We start from the raw sequence: 23,529 nt of genomic DNA, 5'->3' as shown, positions 1-23,529 counted from the left end.
GGGCAGTGTAGTCCGTGCTGCAGGGAGAATGGACTAGTGCATACCTGTTATGTGTCTGTGAGTGAGGGAGAGAGAAAAAGTCAGAAAGTACAAGCTGTCACCGAGCAGAAACGGGAGCTGACATATTAGCCAGAGGTCCCTTTACTACGGTTCGGAGCCGCGGACCTGTTTTATATACACGCGGAATAGTTTTCTATGAGATCGCTGCAAAAAGTTCAGCCTTACCTAGTTTCCACCTACTGTTATTCATTTATATTAAGATTTAAAAATCTAGTCGGTATTGCTATGGCAAGTAACCTTCAGTAATAGTAATAAATCACACCACAATAGTACATTCATGTAGTTGTAAAAATCATGATGATATATTAAGTAATCCAAAGTATTCAGAATACGTTACTCTCATTGAGTAACGTAACGGAATACGTTACAAAAGACATTTTGGGGCATGTAATCTGTAATCTGTAGTGGAATACATTTAAAAGTAACCTTCCCAACACTGCAGACTTATATCAGGGCTGCATGAGGGCCCTGTAGTTTAAGGATTGAGATGAGGCTTTGATATGAATGAGCTTTGGCAGATGTTTAATAGCTATTTCCTGTTCACACTGTGTGCAATATTTACACGTGCACTGGCGCTGCGGGGGATACTCACTTTGAACATTTTGCTGTGACCAATTTCCCGATAAAACTGCAAATTCCATCAAAAGCTTTCATCAGATGGGCTCTTATGAGCTGTTTTTCAGAGTGTGGTTGAGAAAAAAACAGGAACTGAGAGATGTTTGAAAATAATCAAACTCTCAGCTACTAATAGAGCCGATCTTATTTGCTGTTGTGTTCTTACCTTTTTCTTATCTCAGGGCCAGAAAGGCGAACCCGGAGACATTACGGATGTAAGTTGATGCCACACTCATTTTAAAATGTTTTAAGTTGCTCTGTTTATAAAATCATAATGTCACATTAAGCTGAAACTATCAAAAGTTTTCGTGCATGAACTCAAAACACAACCAACACCACCAGTTTATATAAGACTGAGAGTGTTAGAGAGAAGGGAAGCGCTTCTGCCAAGCCGCTCATCAAGAAGACAGCCAAGCACAATAATGGCTCCATACATTCCCCATAAAGATCCTCACAGGCCAGCAGAGCGCAGGAGGGACAGAAAGTGAGCTCCCTGCTGCTGCTGCTGCTGCGGTGCTGCACCTGGAAATGCTTTACCCCACTGAGGCAATACAAGCTCATGGCAGGAAATACAAAGGCATTGTTTATTGTATGTTTCTTCTAACGCTTTGCCCGAAGAGATTAGCAGTTAACAAGTCTCCTCTGATGGGAGACAGATCATTTTCCCAAAACCTCTCTTGTGCAACTATATCTGGAAAATGTCAAGTTTTGTTTTAGGCCCAGAGATTAAAAAATGTGTTTTATTCAAGACCAGCTGATTCTTATCAGTTTGTTTCTTCTGTCCTTGTCTTATCCAGGTTATAGGACCAAGAGGACCACCTGGCCCAACGGTATGCACCTATTTCCTCATTTTCTCATAATTATTCCCCTTTGAGCACTTTTACAGACACTGCGTAGTATCTGAACGTGTTTAGAGTAATTATATAGGTTTTACATTTAATTGGCAGAGCAGTGACTGGAAATGGAAACTGATCTGATATAACAGTAGTAGAGTTAAAAGGCTTCAGCTGTTATTCAACACACAAGTTTTGAGATTATGCCTGAAGTTATTTCACCATCTCCTGTTCACCCAGGGACCACCAGGAGAGCAAGGACCCCGAGGACCAAGAGGAGATAAAGGAGAGAAGGTCAGTGTAACGTGTAAAATATAAGAAAAAAAATTCAATGACTCTTGATTTTCTACTTTTAAAAAAAGGAAACTCAAACCCTGCCCAGCTAAGAAGTACAGTATGTGTCATTGAATCGGAGCTTTAGGTCTCGGGCAGTGGGCTGGGGGATCTGTTATAGGTTGCAGGTTTGCAGAATGGTAGCCTTTCACTGAGCGACTCAGCCTAACTAGTCATCTGTCATTTCCATTAGGCTGTGTGGTCTGCTGAGGTTTGGGGTGTTTAACAGATGTGAGGCTGTCGGAGACTCATAATGTAAACCTCTGCTGCTCTCAGAGGGCCCATAGTCAGTCAGTGTGGGAAATCAGCACCACCACATTTGCAAGGCTTTGATCATCTCAATAATGTAACATCACTCGGATGTGCTAATGGCCGCAGGCGAGGAGTTTATGCCATGTAGTCGTCTTGTTTATGCAGATTTAAGCGCAGGACGGATCGAGCTTTGGCTAACCACTGTGAAGAATCATGGGGGTTTTTTAGGTACTCGGGTTCTTTGTTTGAGATTCCCTTGCAGGGTAATTTGTCACTGCATGCACAGAGGAATGCAGGTAGTCCAATTTGGCCAGGAAAATCATCACCTGAGTAAATGTGTAATCATTTATTCAGAGTGCACACAAGCTCAAATGTTGGCCACAGGTTGGAATTAATGAATGCTAAATTAAAATATGTTATGTAACACTTTCATGTTCTTACACATGTTTTATTCTCTCTTACGTTTGCAACAAAATGGGAAGATTATTACTTAATAAGATGATATTCCTATTTGTTTTGGTACTTGAATTGTGTCTTCTCAGTTGTGAGAAGCATTAATGCAGTTCAACACAGCTGCAGATATAGAAACATATAATATTTGAATAGAGGGAAAGAAGTTAGTGAGTGAATTTATGAGCTGATCTGTTGCAAATGCTTCTCGATTTGATTTTTTTGAGATTTGACAAAATGATTTGTGGGGCATTTTGTGAAACACGAGATTTTCAATTCATCTGAATTTTATATTTATATTTAAGGGAGGTCCTGGCCCCCGTGGCAGAGATGGCGAGCCTGGCACCCCCGGAAACCCTGGCCCCCCTGGACCTCCAGGACCTAATGGACCCCCTGGCCTTGGTGGAGTGAGTATCGCATGTCTAGTAAGGGCGATAGGCTAGCATTCACTCCAGACATGGGAGCTGACAGGTTGAATACTGATTCAAGGCCAAGAATGGGTTCACTTTGGCTGCTTGGAATAACTAGAGAGAGGGGTGAAATGGAGCAAAGAAAGAATCCAAGAGTACAAAAGATGTGGGAAACTGCTGGTGTTGGGAGGAGGCAGAAAGACAACAGTGAGGGGATGCAGAGGGAAAGAATAGATCGAATGCCTCTCATGCTTTGTAGCAGAAAAGAAAGGAGGGTGACTGAGGGTGGTGGAGGTAGTATGATAGACGTAAGAAGGGGAAGGGAAGAAGTGCTTTTTGGGGGGGTGGAGTTAAAAAGAAAGAGAGTCTTTGTGAGAACGGTTCACATGCCCTCTGTCTCTCCTCTGTCTGCATCAGAATTCACATGCTAAGCTCTACTACTGACAAAAAGAAGGTCAAAAGCTGATTCTCTCTCCAGCCAAAACGATGCAGCATCATGCAGTGATGCATGACACATGAACATGCTTTGCAAGTGTTGAAATTAAGTCATCTATTCGCTCTGTTCCAGTCAAATACTTTACCCAGATTTATACTTTTATTTCCCTGAGATTTCACAAACATAATAAACCACAAACCATTTTTGTTTATTATAAAAATCCTAAATATGTCCTTTGTTTTGCCTCCTCCAGAACTTTGCTGCTCAGATGGCTGGTGGTTTTGACGAGAAGGCCGGCGGCGCACAAATGGGTGTGATGCAAGGACCAATGGTGAGCAAGTGATGATGAGAGCTGCTGCCACTCCTGTGTTGTTTTTATCACCGCCTGATTTCATCTGCAATGAGGCTAAAGTTATGAAGTTTTCAAAAACAAAGCGCTTTGAGTCTATCCACATGAAGACCTGGGTTAGAGATCTGCATCAGCCCGCATCTGCTCTGCATCCCCATCCTGCTCTTTAACTGCTCTGGGGGGACATAAACAACTTCTTTCCATGAACTAGAGAAGCATCACCTGGTCATCAAACGTGAAAACTGTGAGATGGAAACATCATCATTCTCCTTTAGGAGAGTAGTTTCCAAAGCAGGATTTAAAGTCTGGGATGGGAAGAAACAATGAAGACTTCACTCAGTGTTCCCTTTTTGTCTTTTCCTTCTTTGTTGTTGGTTTATGGATGAAACCAAGAGATAAAAGGCACGTTTTTCCTGCTGCTGGAGGAAAGAAGCTGCAAAGTTCTGGGTCACAATGGAAAATAAACACCTCACATGGAGTACAGAGGGGTAATTTTATAAACCAAGGAAGCAGCCATTGATCTTCATTATATTTCAAGCTCATGAAAAACCGCTCCTGCTGGCATGGCAGCATGCCCGTGATGGAGTGAGGAGCATACTGGGAGCTATTTTGGTTTAAAGAGCCACAGAGAGGCTTGGCTGTCTCTCAGCCCAGCAGTGGTTTGAGACGCTCTGAGGGTAGGGGGACTGAAGGCGATCACATCCCCTCAGCTAGCGTCAGAGTGTATGTGTGTGTGTGGCTTAACTCCTACTGACTGTCCTACCGTATGTCTGTCTGAGAGCTCACCACAACACTGAGCCTTATTGAAGGAAGTCTACGTTTACTTTGGCTTATGCCAGCTTGCTGTTGGAGAGAGCAGTGGAAGAGCAAACTGGACTGATGTTAAATCACAAGTAAAGCTTAAAACCCTCTTATATACCTGTAAATACCCCAGCTCATATCCTGGCCTTACATAGCTATTTAAACAATGCTGCTACTGAAATGCACGCACACACACAAACATATGTGTGCCCCTCAAACACACTTTCAAACATTCTGCAGATATAAAGCCCCATTGATACGTTTCTCCCCAGTGTGGTGAGGGCTTCCCACACCCACTGAAAGGTGACTTTCATTTGATTCTGAGGACCACTGTGCCCGGCTGTGACATTTTCTTTGGCTGCAAGCCCTGATTTTTGTATGAGGCTTCATAAGAGCCACACTACTGAAAGGAATATGTTTCTATCCAAGCAAGCAGCTGTCAAAAGTCATCGGAAGTCAAACTTTTTTTTAATAAGAAGAACTCGGGGTCTTGAAAGCTCTCAGCTCACTCCCTTGAACTGAAAAAAAAAAGCACAAGGATTTGTCTCAAAACTGTTACAGAATTAGTTTGGCAACTCCGACGAGACGCAGTTGCAGAGCAGTCGGAGATAATTTAGTTCAATTTAGTTTAAGACTCTTCCACTTAGCCGGTGCCTGAAATCTCACTTATCTAAGATGAAGATTTTCACTATAACCAACAGTGAGTCATGCAAGAAGCCATGCAGAGTTCAGCCTCCTCTCTTAAAAATGCAACCCTTCAGCTTATGACCTTTGAACCACAGAAACACACAGTGAGTGGAAAAATTAACTGAGGAAAGTAGAAGGATGAAAGAAGTGAAGAGAAAATCTGATCCCGGGAGGAATTTCAAATGATTTATGGTTTTGACAGGAGAGCTGCTGAGTATTATGTAGCTTTGAGGCAAAGCAGGTGATGTGTTTTTATAGCTTCTCAGTGAATTCGCGTGGATAAAATGACCACTTAACAAATTTTACCAGTAATGCAAACTGTAAAAAGTTAACTGTGCTGTTGTGTAATTTGCGTGTTTATGTATTTTCAAATGTGTGTAACATGGACGGGTGGATTTATCTGCCATTATCTTCATGCTGCTTGTGTGTTGTCTTGTCTTCTTCTCAGGGCCCCATGGGACCTAGAGGACCACCTGGGCCAACTGGATCACCTGTAAGTACCTCCTGTACTCCCAAAAACAGCACAAAACAGGGCACACCTGTAGACAGGATCCTGTGGTTGGTCACAGACAGGGTACACATGGCAAAATCTCATAATTGTAATGTGATGTGTAATGTGCATATGCTACATTGTCTGCTCCTTTAATGTATTTAATAACAATATTGACCTTAAAATGGCCACTACTCGTGCAAACCTCAGGAATAAGTGCATACAACAGGCTTTAAGTAATGACTGTTTATAATGAGCCCTGCTTCAACCACGAGCGTCTGCTCCGGCTCTCCTCTGGAGGAAGATGGCAAGTAAAGAATACTTTCATCTCCCTGAAGGCTCCGGGGCTTTTTCCTGTGCCACGACCCAGACATACCATAGAACACCTGACAATTTACCTTACACCCCCCACCACACGCAAATGCCCTGCCTTGTTCTACCCCTGCCTGTAACCCAGCTCCACCTGCAGCCCTTACTCAAAGAATCCAGAAGCTGCTGAGTTGAAGGCAGTGCCACCTGACTTGCCTCAACTTGATCATTTTATCGCCCAAAGCCACCATTTGCAGAAATGCAATTCCACCTTAAACAACTTTGGTCTGCTTTTAGATAGGACTTCCTTTTCTAAAGTTATGGTATATTTTTGAATCTTAGAAGCTTTTAATTTAGAAAAACAGACACACGGATGCCATAAGGGATCAAATGTGGATTATCTTCTATCGTATACACGTCATTACAACGAAGGATACTTGTATTTCAAATATTGCAGTTGGCATATGTGCAAGTATTCTATATGAGCGTAAAATTCAGCCTGATTTCAAACTTCTCTGTATCCCAGCAAGTTTCTCCACCCTTGGCTCTGTGTGATGACAATAAAAGAGGATATAGGCTCCAGCTCCCTGTGATAGGCAGTTAAAAATGGCCACTTCAGGCTCATAGCTCCAACTGTGAGTACTGAAATGTCATTGCTGTTCTTTTGTGTCCAAGGGGCAATTCATCAGAAGAAATCTGGCTTAAAGGGATGGTGGACTTGAAAGGAGAGGGACTCAAATGGCCTGTTTTAGACAGAAGGTGGCCTATCTCCTTGACCAAACCAAAGCTTGACAATGGCACAAAGCCTGCAGAGTCCAAGAAAGAAATTATGCAGCTAGGAACTGGCATAATAGATTCTCTTTAATCAATACCTCTTTGAAGATGTAGTTAGATTAGCAGACATTTATTAATATCTTCTTTGTCAGTGTATAAAAAATGTTTCACAGTTTGACTCTCTCTTCTTTTCACATCCCAGGGTCCACAAGGTTTCCAAGGTAATCCTGGAGAAGCTGGAGAGCCTGGACATTCAGTAAGTATCCCACCCTCCTGAGGTTTTGCATGTCCCCTCTAAACCCCTAAGCCTCTGCTCTTATTTCTTTTTTTCTTTTTGTTTTTTTAATTTCTCATGGCTGCTTGACTTGAGCTGCTTTCTTGTGACTGATTATTTTTAAGGGGGTATTTCAACCATAAAAAAGCTTGAAATTTTTAAAAAATAATCATTTTGGTACAACATGTATGAAAATGGGCACAAGAACAACCCAAGAATAAAAAAAAGAAAAACCCAGAGAGGTCCAATTGTCCAGAATAAGTGTGTTTAAACACTTTTTTTTATTTTAGGTAGTTTGGCTGTGGCTTACTGTACATACCTGTGATGCATTTCACAGTCTGTTAGTTTTGCCAACTGTGGCAATATGGAAATTATGAAATATATAGACCTTGAGATATTGACATTAATATCTGTCTCCACCTTACTACACACATATTTTGAATAAAAAGGTCAAATCTGATTCTTCCATTATCCTTGCAATCATTCCTTTCCTCACATATTTATTTTTACAATTCATTATCTCCATAAACTCATCTTGGAGAGGAGATTGCATCTCTTCCAATCAGTTTTTATTTTCTATTCCTACATTTGCTTCTCTAAGTTTTTTAATTTTTTCTCCTCATTCCCCCAAAGTTCACTGAAACCACACCACCAACCCCTTCCTGTACCCAGCACTATTCTCTCAGCAGGTAGACAATGCAAGGTCTCCCCACTGCTGTGTTAATCTGCTCATGTGGAGTCTAGATATGCAGACAGAACGTCTCGGAGATGCCTTTCCCTTTTAAAAATGTGCCAGTGCATCGTTAGGAGTGATTAAAATCAAACTTCCTCCCAGAAACTAACTTGACAGTTGTAGAGGGGTGAAAATGTTGGCCAAGTGTAAAGTCCAGTCATGGAAAATCACAGATCAAAGAGGAGGCCAGTACATCGATAGATTAATAATCAGCACTTCTGTTCTATGTCCTTCACCAAAGCTGTACTTTTTGTGCAGCTGCTTAGTCATGAGACAACAACCCAGGGAGGAGAGAAAGAAAGCCTGTAAAGACCTACAAAACCCTTCTTACTGAGACACAGAATACTTTTATTTATAATTATTAATATTATTACGTAACTTATACAATCAGCAAAAACAATTCCCATTTCAGATTAACACAGTATGGTGTCCTTTCTAAATTAAGGCGTTCATTATCTTTTTTTGCATAAGTAAACAATATTGGCGGCTTGCATCAGTGAGTGTAGCACTTAAACTGTGAAAACAGAGCTGATTGTCAGGAAACAGACACCAGCTATGAATACCAGTTCCTATGAATTAAAACGTAAAGTGTGTAATGTTGCCCTCTGTTGATTCTCACAGTTTCTCACCTGTGCTCATTTTTTCTGTTTCCAACAGGGACCCATGGGACCCCGTGGCCCCCCTGGACCTTCTGGAAAACCTGGAGATGATGTAAGTGTGACCATTGCAACTAAAATGAAATGCCTCACCTCTTCGCCAGGTTGGCAAAGGTGAGGTGGCTGTAGCTCAGGTGGTAGAGCAGGTCAGCTACTAACCGGAAGGTTGGCGGTTCAATCTCCACCAGACTGCATGCCAAATATCCTTGGGCAAGATACTCACCCCATGTTGCTCTCCGACGCATTCATCGGAGTGTGAATGTTAGACAGTAAGCGCTAAACAGTTTAGAAAAAGGGCTCGGGTGAATGAATTAGTTGTATAAAGTGCTTGAGTGCTCAGAGTAGAAAAGTGCACTCATGTGATTTCAGCAGCAGGACTTCCCAGTCTGAGTCCTGATGCATTCTCCACATAAACAGATGAATGTTGTCTGTGATGCTGTTTTATATGAGCAAATCCTTGTTTTGTATAGAAGTTTGGACTCAGTTTTTTGCAGTGTTACTAGCTCCTTTAGCTGTAACAGCTCTGCAGCTGACTGAAGTGTTCAGCAAATCCTTCTCAAAGTAGAGGCTCAAAGTATGCTGTGAATTCAATCTTCAGAAGAATCTTCAAACAGCATTTGGACCACAGACATAAAAAAAAAAAAGTAATTCCTCCTTTTAGCCACATGATGGCAGCAAATGTGACATTACACGCTGTGTCCACTAGGGTGCTCTTTAGTCTATTCAACTACATACAAGTAGACAAAAAATACACAGACGTTTTTTATATGTAAGGAAGAATTGCACAAAATAACAACTTCAAATGCAGGTTTACTTTGGTTTTCACTTCACTGTCTCTGTCTTTGTTTTCTGTTTTAGGGTGAAGCTGGCAAACCTGGAAAATCAGGTGAGCGTGGACCTTCGGGACCTCAGGTGAGTTACTCCAGTCAGCTGGTGCTGATTCCAGTTAGATGATGAACTATTAATGCATTTAAATGCAAACTTATTTAAATCTGTAAATTAAGAAAGAATTTTAATATTTCTCGTTCTCTTTGTTTGCTAAACTGGACTCTTTGTATTTGTGGAGAAAGTAATTTCCTTTAAACTCTTAGCTTCATGTTGATTCCCTCTGTTTATGTTGGTCTACATCTTTTCCTTTCATGCCACAGGGAGCTCGTGGATTCCCGGGAACTCCTGGTCTGCCTGGCATCAAGGGGCACAGAGTGAGTGTGTTTGTTGTCCTAGAAATTCCAGCATAAACAGGCGGGTGTTTATATGTCATGTAACCTGACGTCTCTGTCTTTTAGGGTTATCCAGGGCGTGACGGTGCAAAGGGAGAGACTGGAGCTGTTGGTGCTAAGGTGAGATGTAGTGATTTTTCTGACAGACCCACAGCTTGACACTTGTTTAATCCCCCAAGTTGCTGAACCATAATAACAGTTAAATCCTCTGTTCAGGGTGAATCTGGTTCTCCTGGAGAGAGCGGCGCTCCGGGACCAATGGTATGAGTTGTGGGCATTACACACACACACACAGGTTTTTATATCTTCGTGAGGACATTTAATTGACATAATGCTTTCCCTAGCCATTTACCCTAACCATCAAAAATGAATGCCTAACCCTAACCCTCAGACTAAAATTAACCATAACCTGTTGGTCCCCACAAGTATAGTAACATTCCAATTTTTGGTCCCCACAAAGATGTCTAAACAGGTATACACACACACATTTGGTAAATGATGGTAATGGTGAGAACTTCTCCTCTTCTTTTCCCTCACAGGGACCTCGTGGTTTGCCTGGTGAGAGAGGACGTCCTGGAGCCAGTGGAGCTGCTGTAGGTGCCATGTTTCTCTCTAAACTGTGGTGTTGGAAACAAAACTTAATATAATTTATAACAGATGGTTGGATTGTCACCCCTTCTCTTTGTTTAGCAGTAAAGAAGTAAATTTAGAGCATTTATCAGGTGCTTCTTTTAGGCAGTTATGGCGATAATTGCATTAACCTTTAAACACTGTGTCGCGTTATTTGTTGATTATAAGAAATCATTTATCCAGCTGTGTTTTTTCCTGACTTGTCCTCATAATGCACTGTTCACTTTATTCAGGGAGCTCGTGGAAATGATGGCCTGACCGGTCCTGCTGGTCCACCTGTAAGTGTCCTCTTAGATGTCATGTAGTTTCCTTTTATTTTGTCCACATTTGCATTGAGATCTGGTAGGAAATACTGCATGAAGTCAGAGCTGTGTTTCTCTACATGCACATCTCCACAATATGATAGTATCTGATCTTTCACACCTGGATGTGTCAGTGATTAATAGCCAAACTGACAGGCTATTTTCTCTCTGTAGGGCCCCGTTGGACCTTCCGGAGCTCCAGGCTTCCCTGGCTCGCCCGGTGCAAAAGTAAGTCACATGTTTATCTAAATGAAGCTCTCAGCACCTCTTCATATTCACCTTTGTGCTGGTTATTCTCTTTTGCACTGTTTGCCTTCTTTCTTTCTGTCAGAACACTGCCAGAAAAACTTGAATCACTTATTTAGGATTTTTCTGCACGAAAATAAAGTTAAAGTGAATATAGTTTTAGGAAGATTTTCTTTATATGAGGAAAAAAGTTATTATCTCAGAAAATGTCAGTACCCAGCTCAGGGAGGATTTTGTGGGGACAAGATGAAATGCTTCAGTGAAATTGGAGATGCCTGTGCTGCACTGAAAAGTGCTTTAAACCTCCATCTGTGTGGAAAATTGGGGAGGAGGGGGGGGTTTAAAGTGTTATTTTCCCTCTCTCACTCCCCTTACTGTCTTTTTTCTTCTTTTGTGTCTCTGGTTTGAATCTGATTTATTTCTCCTCCATGGCAAACAGGCTCAGATCTGTGCTCAAGGGGCCTGTGCTGGTGGTTTGCTTTCTTCTTCAAGCCCCTTGATTGTTTAAGAAATCTCATAGGAATTGCAAATGGAGCGTCTCTTTAGAAAATTCAGGAGTGTTTCCTTGAAATAGCGAAGGCAAGCTAGGCTCAAAACGAGGGAAGGGGTGTGTTTGGAAATTTCATCATGTTATATTCAAAAACACGCACAGTATAGTTTTGTGTTTATCTGCAGAAAAGTCTGAATGGCTTTATGTATGTTTATGTTTCATGCCTTCGATGCCTTCAGGAACCTAAACTTCTTAAATGTGTTGATGAGATGTTGCCTCATTTAAGTCCTTTCAGTCCTGGCACAAAAAAAGCTAATAAGACAGAAGCAACATACACATATGAACCTTGACTGCAAAAACTAAAGAAACTATCGTTGTGAAATAAACAAATGTGAGATGGACAGTTTTTCTTCAGCTCCTGCTGCAGATGAATTCTATTATCCAACAGCGACTGAGTTACTGGCTCTAACATACTGAGATTTTTTCCCCCACTAAAGGAAAATTTAAAAACTACAAATTTGGCAGAGGTCTCATTTTGTCTTCATCTTTAGAGACAGTAAATTATTGGCATTTACAAAAGGCTGTAACATCAATGTTTTTGCACATACCTTTGACCTATGTGAGGTTATAGTTACTACTGCATGTGAAAAGCCTGCAACGCAGCAAGAATGACAAACACATTTCATGCATCAGCATGAAGTTGCACACTGCCACTGTGGTAAAATCTCTGGCTTTCGTCCGCAGGAGGTGGGAGCTCAGAATATTGAGTTAGGCTTTTTAATACTGAAGCACAAAACCTTGAAAAATCTTCTCCTCCTACATCTAATCCTTACTCCTCGATTTTATTTAAATGCTGTTGCTCCAAATCACAACAACTGTCACCTCGAGGCCTTTTATGCTGTTGGATAAAGAGTCCTCCTAGCCAGATATTAAAAGCTTCCAAAAGCAATAAACAATATGAATATTAGAGATATATTAAACATAGAAAAAAAACAGACATACCAAGGGAAGTAAGATGGCAACAGGAGAAAAGTTAAGATGAGAAGAAAGCCTTCTGGCAGAACGCTCTGAAGGCAAACTGCTCCCACGACCCACAAACTGTATATAAAAGATGGCATTAGCCACCAAGACTTCGCACAGGTTCTGTCTATAGGGCTCAAGCTCAGCGTTTTAACTGTCACCATGTAGGTGTATAACAATTACACTTTGGCTCCAACCAAGTTGATGCCCTGCTGTTTTATCTATTTTGCTATAAATGGAACCACAATTTGCTAAATAAACACAGTGCTGTTTTCAGTAAGAGTTGGAATAAACATTTGAGCCCTTAAACTCTTCAGGAAAATGATTACTGAGAGGATACAGCAGGAGAAGTGATCCTCTGGGCTGTTTTAAAATAAATGTCCACACAATCAGACTTGTTGTTTCTGTAACTAGAGATGTCGCCCCCTGCTGGTGATGAGAAAGATCAGGTTTAAGCACTTCTACATTGCAATGGGCACTGAGTATTTTAATAGAAGATATTCATAATGTAAGAAGTTCATAAAGAGTTTAAATCTACTTCCTGTTTTTTAAATAAAGTTTGCAATAAGAAAGAGCCACGTCTGCAGCATCATTTTGCATCTACTTTTATCCTAAATCAATACCATTTTTTTATAATTACAAGCACTAGTATTTATATTTCACTACCAAGAAACCTATAAATCCCATAATGCATATTAAAAGGGCGATCGTGGCTCAAGAGTTGGCAGTTTGTCTTGTAATCAGAAGGTTGCCGGTTCGAGGGTCTCGAAAGGTGCTGTAAAAATGCAATCCATTATTATTATTATTATTATTATTATTATTAAAAGACATATGACGTTATTACATAAATCAATTAAATTAAACTATTTTTTTAATCACTCTTCTTTTCAATTCTATTTACATTTGTTTATTAAAAGCCCATCTGGAAGTCTTTTTCAGTTACTCTGTGTACTCTGCTTACACATTACTCATCTGTCCTCTGTGTTGTGGATCAGGGAGAAGCCGGACCTACTGGTGCTCGTGGACCTGAGGGTGCTCAGGGACCTCGTGGAGAGTCTGGTACTCCTGGATCTTCTGGACCCTCTGGCGCTTCTGTAAGTGATGCTAGATCTCTTTATCTAAATCTGTCAGTTCATACCACTTTCTTTTTTTTGTGAAAAGTGCAGCTCAGTTTCTTTATTACATGTTTTTCTCAGAAACTTGTCAGACTCTCTTTAGTGAGCAGAGAGAACTGTGCTGTGGAAAAGCAGCTTTTTGCTGTAGTTTAACATTGTTTGGACAGACTGTTGGTAGACCCACCCACACCATCCTGTCAGATGAGCCCCTGAACCCTTCTATCAACATCACCTGACATTTTAAATTAATAGGATTTGATTAAAGGCTTTTTTTTTTGCAGGGTAATCCCGGTACTGATGGCATCCCTGGAGCGAAAGGATCTGCTGTAAGTTTTGCATTTTTACCTTTTCTGTATTTCAAAGTGCAACCTTCTCACTTAACGTTTTCATATTTAGACATGCAGGTAATTTTTTTCTTGCAACTTCAGAGTTACTTTACTGCATCTAATAATATTTGCATCCTATACAGAACATTTACAGTGATCTCTTATTGAATCTGACCGATTAAGCAGTGAATGATGTTGAGCTTTCTATTCCAGCTTTAAAAGCTGAGATGAAATACTTCTGATTCAGTGATCAGTCAGCTGACTGACTTCAGACCTCTCTCTGTCTCTTTTTTATAGGGTGCTCCTGGCATCGCTGGTGCTCCTGGTTTCCCTGGACCTCGTGGGCCTCCCGGGCCTCAGGGAGCCACTGGACCTCTTGGTCCAAAGGGAACATCTGTATGTACTGAGTGAATCATTCATAACAGACAGGATGCCCCCTTCATTGGAGTTATATTACTTTTAATCTATTTATATATCTGAATGTATTTGCAGTTTAATTGACCATTTGATGTTTGTTGTCCATTTCATATCCCAAATAATTAAAGCAGGTCTTAAAAGCATAATAACTCATGCATTGTTTCTCTCTCCGTCTCTCTGTTTAGGGAGACCCAGGTATCGCAGGGTTCAAGGGAGAGGCTGGACCCAAAGGAGAAATTGTGAGTTTTGTTTCCTTCGACTTGTGTCTGTATACCCTGATCGGTTCATCAGCAAAACAGAATTCATTGATACAGTACAAACACTTCAGACTATGTCATCTGACAGACCTAGTACACATTTCCACATAGTTTAGGAACGCAAACCTAACAAAACGTATTACTTTAATATGTAAAAGTACAACATATTTTTTTCCAGTTTTGTACTAACCTTGTCTGTTATTCATCAGGGACCACCTGGTCTTCAGGGACCAAATGGCCCACTAGGAGAAGAAGGCAAGAGAGGGCCCAGAGGTGAGCCTGGTTCTGCTGGACCACTGGGACCCCCTGGAGAGAGAGTAAGTGCACAGCATGCTTTCTTTTTCCAGTTCTTTAAAACATGCTGCTCGGGAACTCTTGGGAAAGTAATATTAAATATATCACAGAATATCACAGTGTCAGGGTTTTCCTACACCTAACTTACTGTTATTGCTTACTCTGTGATGGATGGGTGTGTATTCGTTGGGTAAAACTTTGCAGCCCATTTAAGGCCCACTGTGAGATTGGGATATTGCTGTTTAAATAAAGATTAAATCTAATTTTGTGTTTTCCATTTAGGGAGCTCCCGGTAACCGTGGTTTCCCTGGTCAAGATGGTCTGGCTGGTCCAAAGGTAAGCTTCATGATGGTTTCACTGACACTCCAGAGAAGAGTTTTTGTTTGTGAAAAGGAAGTGAAGCGCTCCAAACAGCCAAAATGAGCTGAGTAGAGCATGTTTTAGGCATCTGGTCAGTAGTTGCAGGTGTAAAACTGTATGTGTGAATAAATGTGTGTGAATACATTCAGTTATATGTGATACACAGACATTTAATTTAAACTTTTCCAAAAGACATAAAAAAGATGTTTGTGTCATGACGTTATTGTTGTTATTATTATTATTATTATTATTATTATTATTATTATTATTTTAGTGTAGGTAGTGTAGAGAATTTTGACATGCAGCATGGAGGGAGTAATATTTACTTCACTGAGCGATAAAAGCATTTCCAGTCTGATGGTGATGATATAAGCTTGTTAATAATTGGCGAACTTACGCTTCAGAAGACCAATTAAGCAAAAATAGTTCAGCATACTTTGAAATAATAGTACTTCAAACGTAGACTAGAAACCATCAGAAAACCTTGAAAACTGTGTAACTGAGATATTCATATCTATATTTTACTTTCTTGGTTGTGAAAGCTGAAACTGCTGAAACTGTTGTAAAAGTTCTAAAGAACAGGATTATTTCTCAGTTTAGCTGTTTGTTTTTCATGAATGTATAAATCCTTTAAAATTCCAAAATATATTTTTGTCAGAAAAGATAAATAATCTGCACATATTTGACTACACTGTAAAAGGTAAAACACGATGTATATGAAAAAAGCAGCTGACCTGATTTCCACAAAGCATTTTATTGAGCGTAAATTGACTCTGGTCTCCGTGATGACTTCTCTGAGAAATCATTTTTCCCCTCATTAACTCATAACATTTTTTAAATCAAGTTAAATTGCACAAATCAGCTGGCAGATTTTAAAACGATGCGGTTAATGAGGCACGTCTTTGGGGTTCACTCTGAATTCACAAATTATTGAAGGTCATAATAAAAATGTTATTTTCCTTGAAGAGTAAAAAAAAAAGTGCCATTTGTCAGCACACTTGTTTCCCTTTGACTTCATCCTGCACACTTTAGGAGGCAGCAGCGATGCACGCAGCCTCCCACAAGATGGCAGCATAGCTCACAAACCCATCACGCACACTGACCTACATGTCCCAAATCACCAAAGCCAACATCTCATTACAGTTTTTCTCAGTCGCTTTGGTGCGTTTCTCAGAACACCATTAACATTTGCACAGCAGTTAGTGCATTTCCCAAAACAATTAGTGCAAACTGCAAAACCTAGTGGATAGCCTGCAAAAGCACGTCACATGCACAGAATTGATTATCCACACCTCAAAAGCAAGTATCCATGTCAATGAAACTGTCAGTGCCATCAAAATGAAAAGTCTTGACACCATCTTTATGAACAAGATAGTCAAATGGCATTGTCATGTTTCCACTATGACAGTTTATAATTTCAGTGTTTCCCATTGCAAAAACAATTGGTGACACCTGAAAATGCTGACGACAGCACTATGGCCTACCTGTACAGCCATCTGAAATGTGCAGTAAAGTCACTGTAGATGTTATGGGAGTCTTGGGAGTAACTGAGACACTGAATACGTACGTTTCACATTTCCATTGTGTAGAAGTGTTTGTAATCCTACAGAATTGTGCAAAAGAAAAATATGCTACAGTCACTTGTGCACTGTAGAATACATGTAAACATAAAATCACCCATTTGGTAGAGCTGTGCACTAATGTGAACAATAAACAGCACATGTAACAGTACAGTAAATCATTCTGGCACATCCAGACGTTCCTGTCTGTCTGGCCACATATTTTCATCTACATCACAACAGATGTTATCCCTCGCAATGCAGCGAGGAAAGTATCTCCTGGAGTGGCAAATCCATCCTCTGCAGGACCCTGCTGTGATGTCGTCACATGCTGCATCCATGGCTGCTAGCAGGGCCATTTGCTCATGTGGATTTCATTTTTCTTGAGTACTCTGTCAATTGTTGAAATTGAAACAGATTCAATATTGCCAAATACCGTGTAATTCTCTATGACAGCGCTTTGTATGTCTCTCAGCTTTATTGCATTGTTTGCAATGACCATTGCACAAATGGCTTCTTCTTGCTGTGGGGTAAAAAGGGGCCCTCTTCCGCCTCCGCGAGGTTGTCTTACAATCCTATGTGGTGCAGAGTGAACTTTTTGTGAAATTGCAAATACAGTACAGTAACATGTGATGTGTCTGAGATGGCACAGTACAGTACAGTGTATTACTGTTTGCATACCTGTTTTTCCTACGGAATGTTTGAATGATTGAACTGACAGTAGTTCTTCCAATATTGGGTTGCACCCTTCGACCAGCCTCCTCCATGGTGAGGCCGTGATTGACAACATGGTCCACAATTGTAGCCCTTATTTCATTAGGAATCCGCCTATATCTGCCTCTTCTCCCTCTTCCCCTTCCTCCCCGCATCCTCACCCCTCTTCCACGGTGCTGACCTTCCATTTTGTGTCACAGAAGTGTAGAAATGGTACACACTAGCCCCTGCGCAGTTTATATATGCTTGCCAATTGGGGATTCACAGGATTCATCCATAATTGACAGTGAACAAGTTGTTTGTCATTGGTTACAACTAAACTTTCACACGCCTCCTCATGAGTGACAGCTGTAATTCACCTGAGATCAATTGTTCAATTTCGGAGACATTTCCAGGAACAATGATACAGAAAGGTATAGGATTTGCTTGACAGATGGCCAATATTTGGCATGTGATAACTAGTTCAACAATTTTGTGTGTGATGACTCAAGCAATGGATGTATGACTATTAGTTTTATTGGGAATGACTATTCAGCATCCATAGGTATGATTACTTTTGACTGACATGACATAAGCAAATGGAAATGTCAGAAAGCAGCAGGGAAATGTATGGAAGCAACTGATTCATGTCCAAAATCATTTGCAGTTTGTTCAGAGAGAGGAGACATTGCTACTATGATGTGCACAAATGACTGAGTGTTGTGGAGGTTGAACTAATAGTTATGAGTATTTCAATTCTGATCTGAGAAACGCACCAAAGCGACTGAGAAAAACTGTAAATATTATCTTTCCACGGACAGTTTCATTTATATCACAATTAATCTGTCTGAATTTAATCTTCTCATCTCCTGCAGGTCAATGAAATTTGTTCATCCTACTAAAAGAGAAACACATCTCCACTGAACTTTGAGATGTTTCCCGTCCTCTGTGTTTGACTTTACACTCTTCCTCATAATACAGGGAGCCCCCGGTGAGCGTGGACCCTCAGGAGCCAGCGGTCCCAAAGGTGCCAGCGGTGACCCCGGCCGCCCTGGAGAGCCCGGTCTGCCCGGTGCCAGAGTAAGTGCTTCCTCTACAGCGCGTTATTACGCATAGATGCTGGTGATCTGCAGAAATGTGCTTTAAATTTCCACAAATCTCAAAAGTGTTCAGAAGAACATGTTTATAGATAGATAGATAGATAGATAGATAGATAGATAGATAGAGAAGTTGTACTTCCTCTTCCTCTTCCTCTCAAATATTTAATTTCAGCTGCAGCAGTAGATTGTTTATGTGCAGTCACCAAAATGAAATTAGAAAACAGAGTTAATGAAGCCTGTGAGCAATGTGCTCTCATTCATGTTTCCGTTCTTAGTCATTTCCATCAGCAGGTGCTGCTTCCTGCACAGGGGGCTAGTCAGAGGTGTAAAATCAGTCTCACATGGTGCCATATGTTCTGTAATCCCACCTTTCTTTAGCATATGTCTGCAAAGAGATGCCCGATGACTCATCCAGATTTAGCCAGTAATTCTCCTTCCTTTCTCTGACAGGGTCTGACTGGACGCCCCGGTGATGCTGGGCCTCAAGGCAAAGTTGGACCTTCTGTATGTTCATGTACACGTTTCTTGTTGTAACAGACATTAATTAGTCGTTGTTGTTTACTTGTAAATTAAGAGAAATAACTACATGCTGTGCATCCGCTTGCTGTATTAAAAGCTGTGTGTTATTTTTAATATCACATGTGAAACAACCAGGGAGAGACTTGTAATTTTACCGAATGTGCTCTGATCACATAATGACTCATGAGTGGTTTCATCAAATTGAATTGTGGGAAATTTATCCGCCCATTATCCGCCAGCCTTATACTGTAGCTTTCTTCCACGTTCTCGCTGAATTCAGGGGGCTGTGTTTTTTCTCTTTCACTTTGGGCTCCGTTTGCCACACAGTCTCCTGTTTTTAAGGATAACATTCAATCCTTATGTTTATACACTTTGTTAGTAGTGACGGTGGAGCCGTAAACTCTGTAAGCTGCACCACTCACTGAAGCCTCACTAATTAATTTAAACACCTAAAAAATAAATGGATTTGAAATAGTGCAACTCACATTTATTTGATATACAACATACATTTCTGCATAATGATTTCAGATTTGTAATATTATGATATTTGGCTAAATGTGCAACAAACAGCTACATTTTTTGGTTGGATTACTAAATGAATGGATGTAACATTACTGAGGGATTATACACAGTGTGTCATAAATTTTGCTGTATATTAATTAGATTTTGTAGTCACATTTTTAATTTTGTTAGAGAAACATATGGCAGTTATTTACCGTTTGGCTTGACTTTACTCAGGGAGCGCCTGGTGAGGATGGTCGTCCAGGACCTCCTGGTCCACAGGGAGCCCGAGGACAGCCTGGAGTCATGGGATTCCCTGGACCAAAGGGAGCAACTGTAAGTAAAAAGAAAAAAAAGTACCTTCTATAAGGGAGTAATATTTTACAGTGTGTTGCAATGTGTTTTATTTGTCCTTTCTAAAACATAAATGCATGATTCAAAACTGCACAGTACCTGTTCAGCAACATGTGGAGTGCTGCTGAGTAATTTTATATAATTTGATGAGCATCATCACCTGTATCCACCTTTGTTCTCACAATAGGTGCAAAGGGATCAGCAGTAGCATTTTCACTAACCACTGGATTTTATTTCTGCTTTTCTAAGGGTGAACCTGGCAAGTCTGGTGAGAAAGGACTGGCTGGAGCTCCTGGTCTGAGAGTACGTTCATCGTGTTTCCATTTTATGTTTTGAAACTAACGCTCCTCAGATTGACTGCTGTGTTTTTATGAAGCATTAATTAATCACGTGCATAAAAACATAAACATGTTATGCTAAAGTAAAGTCTCTTTTTAGAGCCAAATATTTGTTATTGTCAGAAACTATAAACTTTTGATTAGCTTCATTTTTCAAGTACACAGTTTCACAGAGTCCAGCTTCAGCACGAGAAGCCTCAGTTATATATCTGTCAGATGTCTGCCCAGTTAAGAGCATCACCTTTGGCTTTAGTGCTGATATCTGTCAAACCTCCTCCTCCACCTCCCACCCCATCCTCCTCTGGCTCTCTCTTTCTTCGTCTCCCCAGGGTCTGCCCGGCAAAGATGGAGAAACTGGCTCAGCTGGACCCCCTGGCCCTGCTGTACGTATCTCTATCGCTCCCATGCCACTTTATATACCTTCAACACCGATATTATCTTATCCCTTTTCTACGTCTGCACTTAGAAGCAGTCTTTGTTATCTCCATTTCCCAGACTGCTTCTATCGTAGCTCTGTCTGGAAAAAAAAGTCCTTGACCAAATTGTCTGTACATCACGTCACACCATCACTGACTTACAGACTTTCAACTTCTTTTGAAGATTATGTTTCAGCAAACTAAACAAACCTTTTTGAACTAGAGAACATTTTGTATATGATAAATATTTTATTTTTATAATGTTTACTAAGAAGTGGAAGGTTTTGCAGAATTTTCCCACCATTTTAACTGTCAGCCAGACGTGAAATTGCACAATTTTAATGAATTGTAAAGTGACTGTAATTATGACTTTTAGGGTCCTGCTGGAGAAAGAGGAGAGCAAGGACAGCCTGGTCCCTCTGGCTTCCAGGTGAGTCTGCATACTTAACGCTTTGCTATAACACCTGTGAGCATATATGAGCAGTTGTATCACTACTTTTATATTGTGCAGTTATACATAGAAACTTCAGTTTATTGCTTTTCTTCTGCTGAGCAGTGCCAGAATTGCGAACCACTTATTTTTTCTATGATCACAGTTGTTTATGGTGCAACAGAGAAATATATGTATCATTCCATTAAAGTATATTTTAATGGAATGACACATATTTAACATGTATGTTAATTACATGAATTACGTGTTGTGAGCATTCAGGAAACATTTGCCCGGTAAGATTAGGTTATGTCTACTATTTAGCTAGAAAACTGCAGCTAAAGGGGCTCAAAAACTCTGAAACTGGGCACGTCTGTCACCGAGTCATATGTTGGGTATGAGTGTTGCAGAATGGCTCACACGTATGGTTTCACCTAGATGTGCCAAACTTGCTGGGCACATGTATCCTGTGCAGCAATTTTACTTAATCTTGCAAAATCTAAAGACATTTATAATCCAAAGTGTTCAAAACTGTGACTTGACATTAGGTCCTGCTGCAGCAGTGCAACAAATTTTAGTTATAGGTGACAATAAGGAAACTGTTGTTCTGCCAGCTCAAATGTTCCTTTTCAGTGTTTGATACTGGGCCACCTGCACGTTACAGCTACAGGAAACTGTTGTTTTGGAAATCAATACCACGAAGCTCCCGGCACACACTTCATGTGCTGATGTTAATGCCAGAGGAGTCTTAGATCTCTGCAGTCAGTGAGTCAGCAGAGCTGGTGACTTTTACACACGATGCTCTGCTGACTCTTCGCAAACCCGCTCTGTGACTTTACATGGTGAGCCACTAAAGCGAATTGTGGAATATCTACAGTGGCAGAAATTTCACGAACTGACTTGTTGCGAGTGGCAACCTGTTCGAGTACCATGCTGGAATATGATGAGCTCTGTAGAGCAGCCCATTCGTTCTTGTAAAAGCAGTCTGCTGGCCAGGTGCCTGATTTTATACACATGTGGCAACAGGACTGAAAACACCTGAATTCACAGATTAAGAGGCGTGGTCTCACACATTCCTCCATATGCTCCCTTATTCAGAAAGGATGGCTGCAGCAGGTGGCTCTGCATATTTAACAGGTTGGCAGATATGTTTCTTTACCAGATGACCTTTGTGATGCAGCCCCAGAGGAAGTTGTATCCCCTCACAGGATCAAACTGCGGCTCTTTCACTTGTACATGTCATTACTGAGTTCCAGTCATAGCGCCACCTTTTAGCAGCAGAGATCTTTTCCGAGCATATTAACAATTTCCCAAGCTCCTTATTGATGTTCTAACGAGTTAGCTTATGAGTTTTCCCTGAACTGTGTTTCCATGGCAATGCAGTAAATTAAAATGTTTCAACATGAAAAAAAGAAGATGTTGTTATTCAGCCACAAATCACCTGATCTTTCCCAAGTTTCCGGTGACAGAGACACATACTGACAGGAAGATGGAGTCATACGTGACAGCCATAATTCAGTCCACAGGAAGTGATATGTAACTCCTGTCAGCACTGCAGGCCTGAAGACACGTTCATGCAACAATAACACCATCTGAAGCGTAGGGGGGTGCAGACTTGGATCTTCGCTGCATTCAGTGTTAATGCTTCTTCTCTCCTGCACACAGGGTCTTCCTGGCCCTCCTGGTCCACCTGGTGAGGGAGGAAAGCCTGGAGATCAGGTTTGTGCACTTTCATGATCAAATAAGACAAATAAGACAAAGATTTAAAAAAGTATACAAAGATAGAGTATAAGATAGGAATTTATGTACTTACTCCAAGGTCATGATTCAGATTAATTACACAGGTAATTAAACAGTTTAAGCGCTGCTGCTTTTTTCCAACGTTATCAGTGACTGCAAAAGTCTTAAGACTTAAGATGTCATCTACCAGATTTCTAAACTCTTAAAAATATATAATTACACTTAATATTTGCTTTTTGGCTTTAATTTAGTTTGGTTAGTGCTATGAGTATAAAGCATAACTAAGTATCTCAACAGCGATAGTCTTGCAGGTCTTTTAGCTTCTCTTTCTTTTCACCATTCAAGGGTGTTCCTGGAGAGGCTGGACTTGCTGGTGCCACTGGACCTAGAGTAAGTTCACGATCTTAACATAATTTCATTATACTGTAGGCTGCTGATTAACATACATGCCGCTGATTGTCACTGTGCTACTGTTCAGGGAGAACGTGGTTTTCCCGGCGAGAGAGGAGCCGCTGGCCCTCAGGGTCTGCAGGGACCCAGAGGTCTGCCTGGAACTCCTGGAACTGACGGACCCAAGGTGAGTCCAGCAGCCAATAACAAGCATGTTTTTTTAACTGATTAAATGTTGCTCCCTGAGGTTCACCCAACCCACTGCGAAACACAGTGAGATTTTCAATATTCTTATCACAGGCAGCAGAAACAGAGCAGTCTGAGCGTATAATTGAATAATAATTAGCTCG

At 40.8% G+C, this 23,529-nt stretch overlaps 1 protein-coding gene across 2 annotated transcripts in view; it reads left to right on the top strand.

Annotated features, from left to right (window-relative positions):
- Window positions 1-23,529, top strand: part of LOC147331332 (uncharacterized) — a 47,402-nt gene that overhangs the window by 5,543 nt on the left and 18,330 nt on the right. For both annotated transcript variants that reach the window (XM_086293618.1, XM_086293617.1), the window contains 30 exons: window positions 858-890; window positions 1,473-1,505; window positions 1,749-1,802; window positions 2,849-2,950; window positions 3,643-3,720; window positions 5,675-5,719; window positions 7,002-7,055; window positions 8,464-8,517; window positions 9,321-9,374; window positions 9,611-9,664; window positions 9,749-9,802; window positions 9,899-9,943; window positions 10,222-10,275; window positions 10,546-10,590; window positions 10,789-10,842; window positions 13,366-13,464; window positions 13,767-13,811; window positions 14,109-14,207; window positions 14,414-14,467; window positions 14,695-14,802; window positions 15,062-15,115; window positions 18,373-18,471; window positions 18,942-18,995; window positions 19,749-19,847; window positions 20,115-20,168; window positions 20,533-20,586; window positions 20,996-21,049; window positions 22,715-22,768; window positions 23,135-23,179; window positions 23,268-23,366. In XM_086293618.1, the coding sequence (XP_086149744.1) occupies window positions 858-890; window positions 1,473-1,505; window positions 1,749-1,802; window positions 2,849-2,950; window positions 3,643-3,720; window positions 5,675-5,719; window positions 7,002-7,055; window positions 8,464-8,517; window positions 9,321-9,374; window positions 9,611-9,664; window positions 9,749-9,802; window positions 9,899-9,943; window positions 10,222-10,275; window positions 10,546-10,590; window positions 10,789-10,842; window positions 13,366-13,464; window positions 13,767-13,811; window positions 14,109-14,207; window positions 14,414-14,467; window positions 14,695-14,802; window positions 15,062-15,115; window positions 18,373-18,471; window positions 18,942-18,995; window positions 19,749-19,847; window positions 20,115-20,168; window positions 20,533-20,586; window positions 20,996-21,049; window positions 22,715-22,768; window positions 23,135-23,179; window positions 23,268-23,366 (1,884 nt within the window). The remainder of the gene's footprint in view (window positions 1-857; window positions 891-1,472; window positions 1,506-1,748; window positions 1,803-2,848; window positions 2,951-3,642; window positions 3,721-5,674; window positions 5,720-7,001; window positions 7,056-8,463; window positions 8,518-9,320; window positions 9,375-9,610; window positions 9,665-9,748; window positions 9,803-9,898; window positions 9,944-10,221; window positions 10,276-10,545; window positions 10,591-10,788; window positions 10,843-13,365; window positions 13,465-13,766; window positions 13,812-14,108; window positions 14,208-14,413; window positions 14,468-14,694; window positions 14,803-15,061; window positions 15,116-18,372; window positions 18,472-18,941; window positions 18,996-19,748; window positions 19,848-20,114; window positions 20,169-20,532; window positions 20,587-20,995; window positions 21,050-22,714; window positions 22,769-23,134; window positions 23,180-23,267; window positions 23,367-23,529) is intronic.

The sequence above is a fragment of the Aulonocara sp. 'chitande type north' Nkhata Bay genome, linkage group LG5 (genome assembly GCF_057382095.1).
Source record: "Aulonocara sp. 'chitande type north' Nkhata Bay isolate Kocher_YH1m ecotype deep benthic linkage group LG5, A_spYH_male_GT1.1, whole genome shotgun sequence".
In the NCBI taxonomy this organism is placed as follows: Eukaryota; Metazoa; Chordata; class Actinopteri; order Cichliformes; family Cichlidae; genus Aulonocara; species Aulonocara sp. 'chitande type north' Nkhata Bay.
Note: the sequence above shows the minus strand (reverse complement) of the source record. Positions and strands in the feature narration are given on the sequence as shown.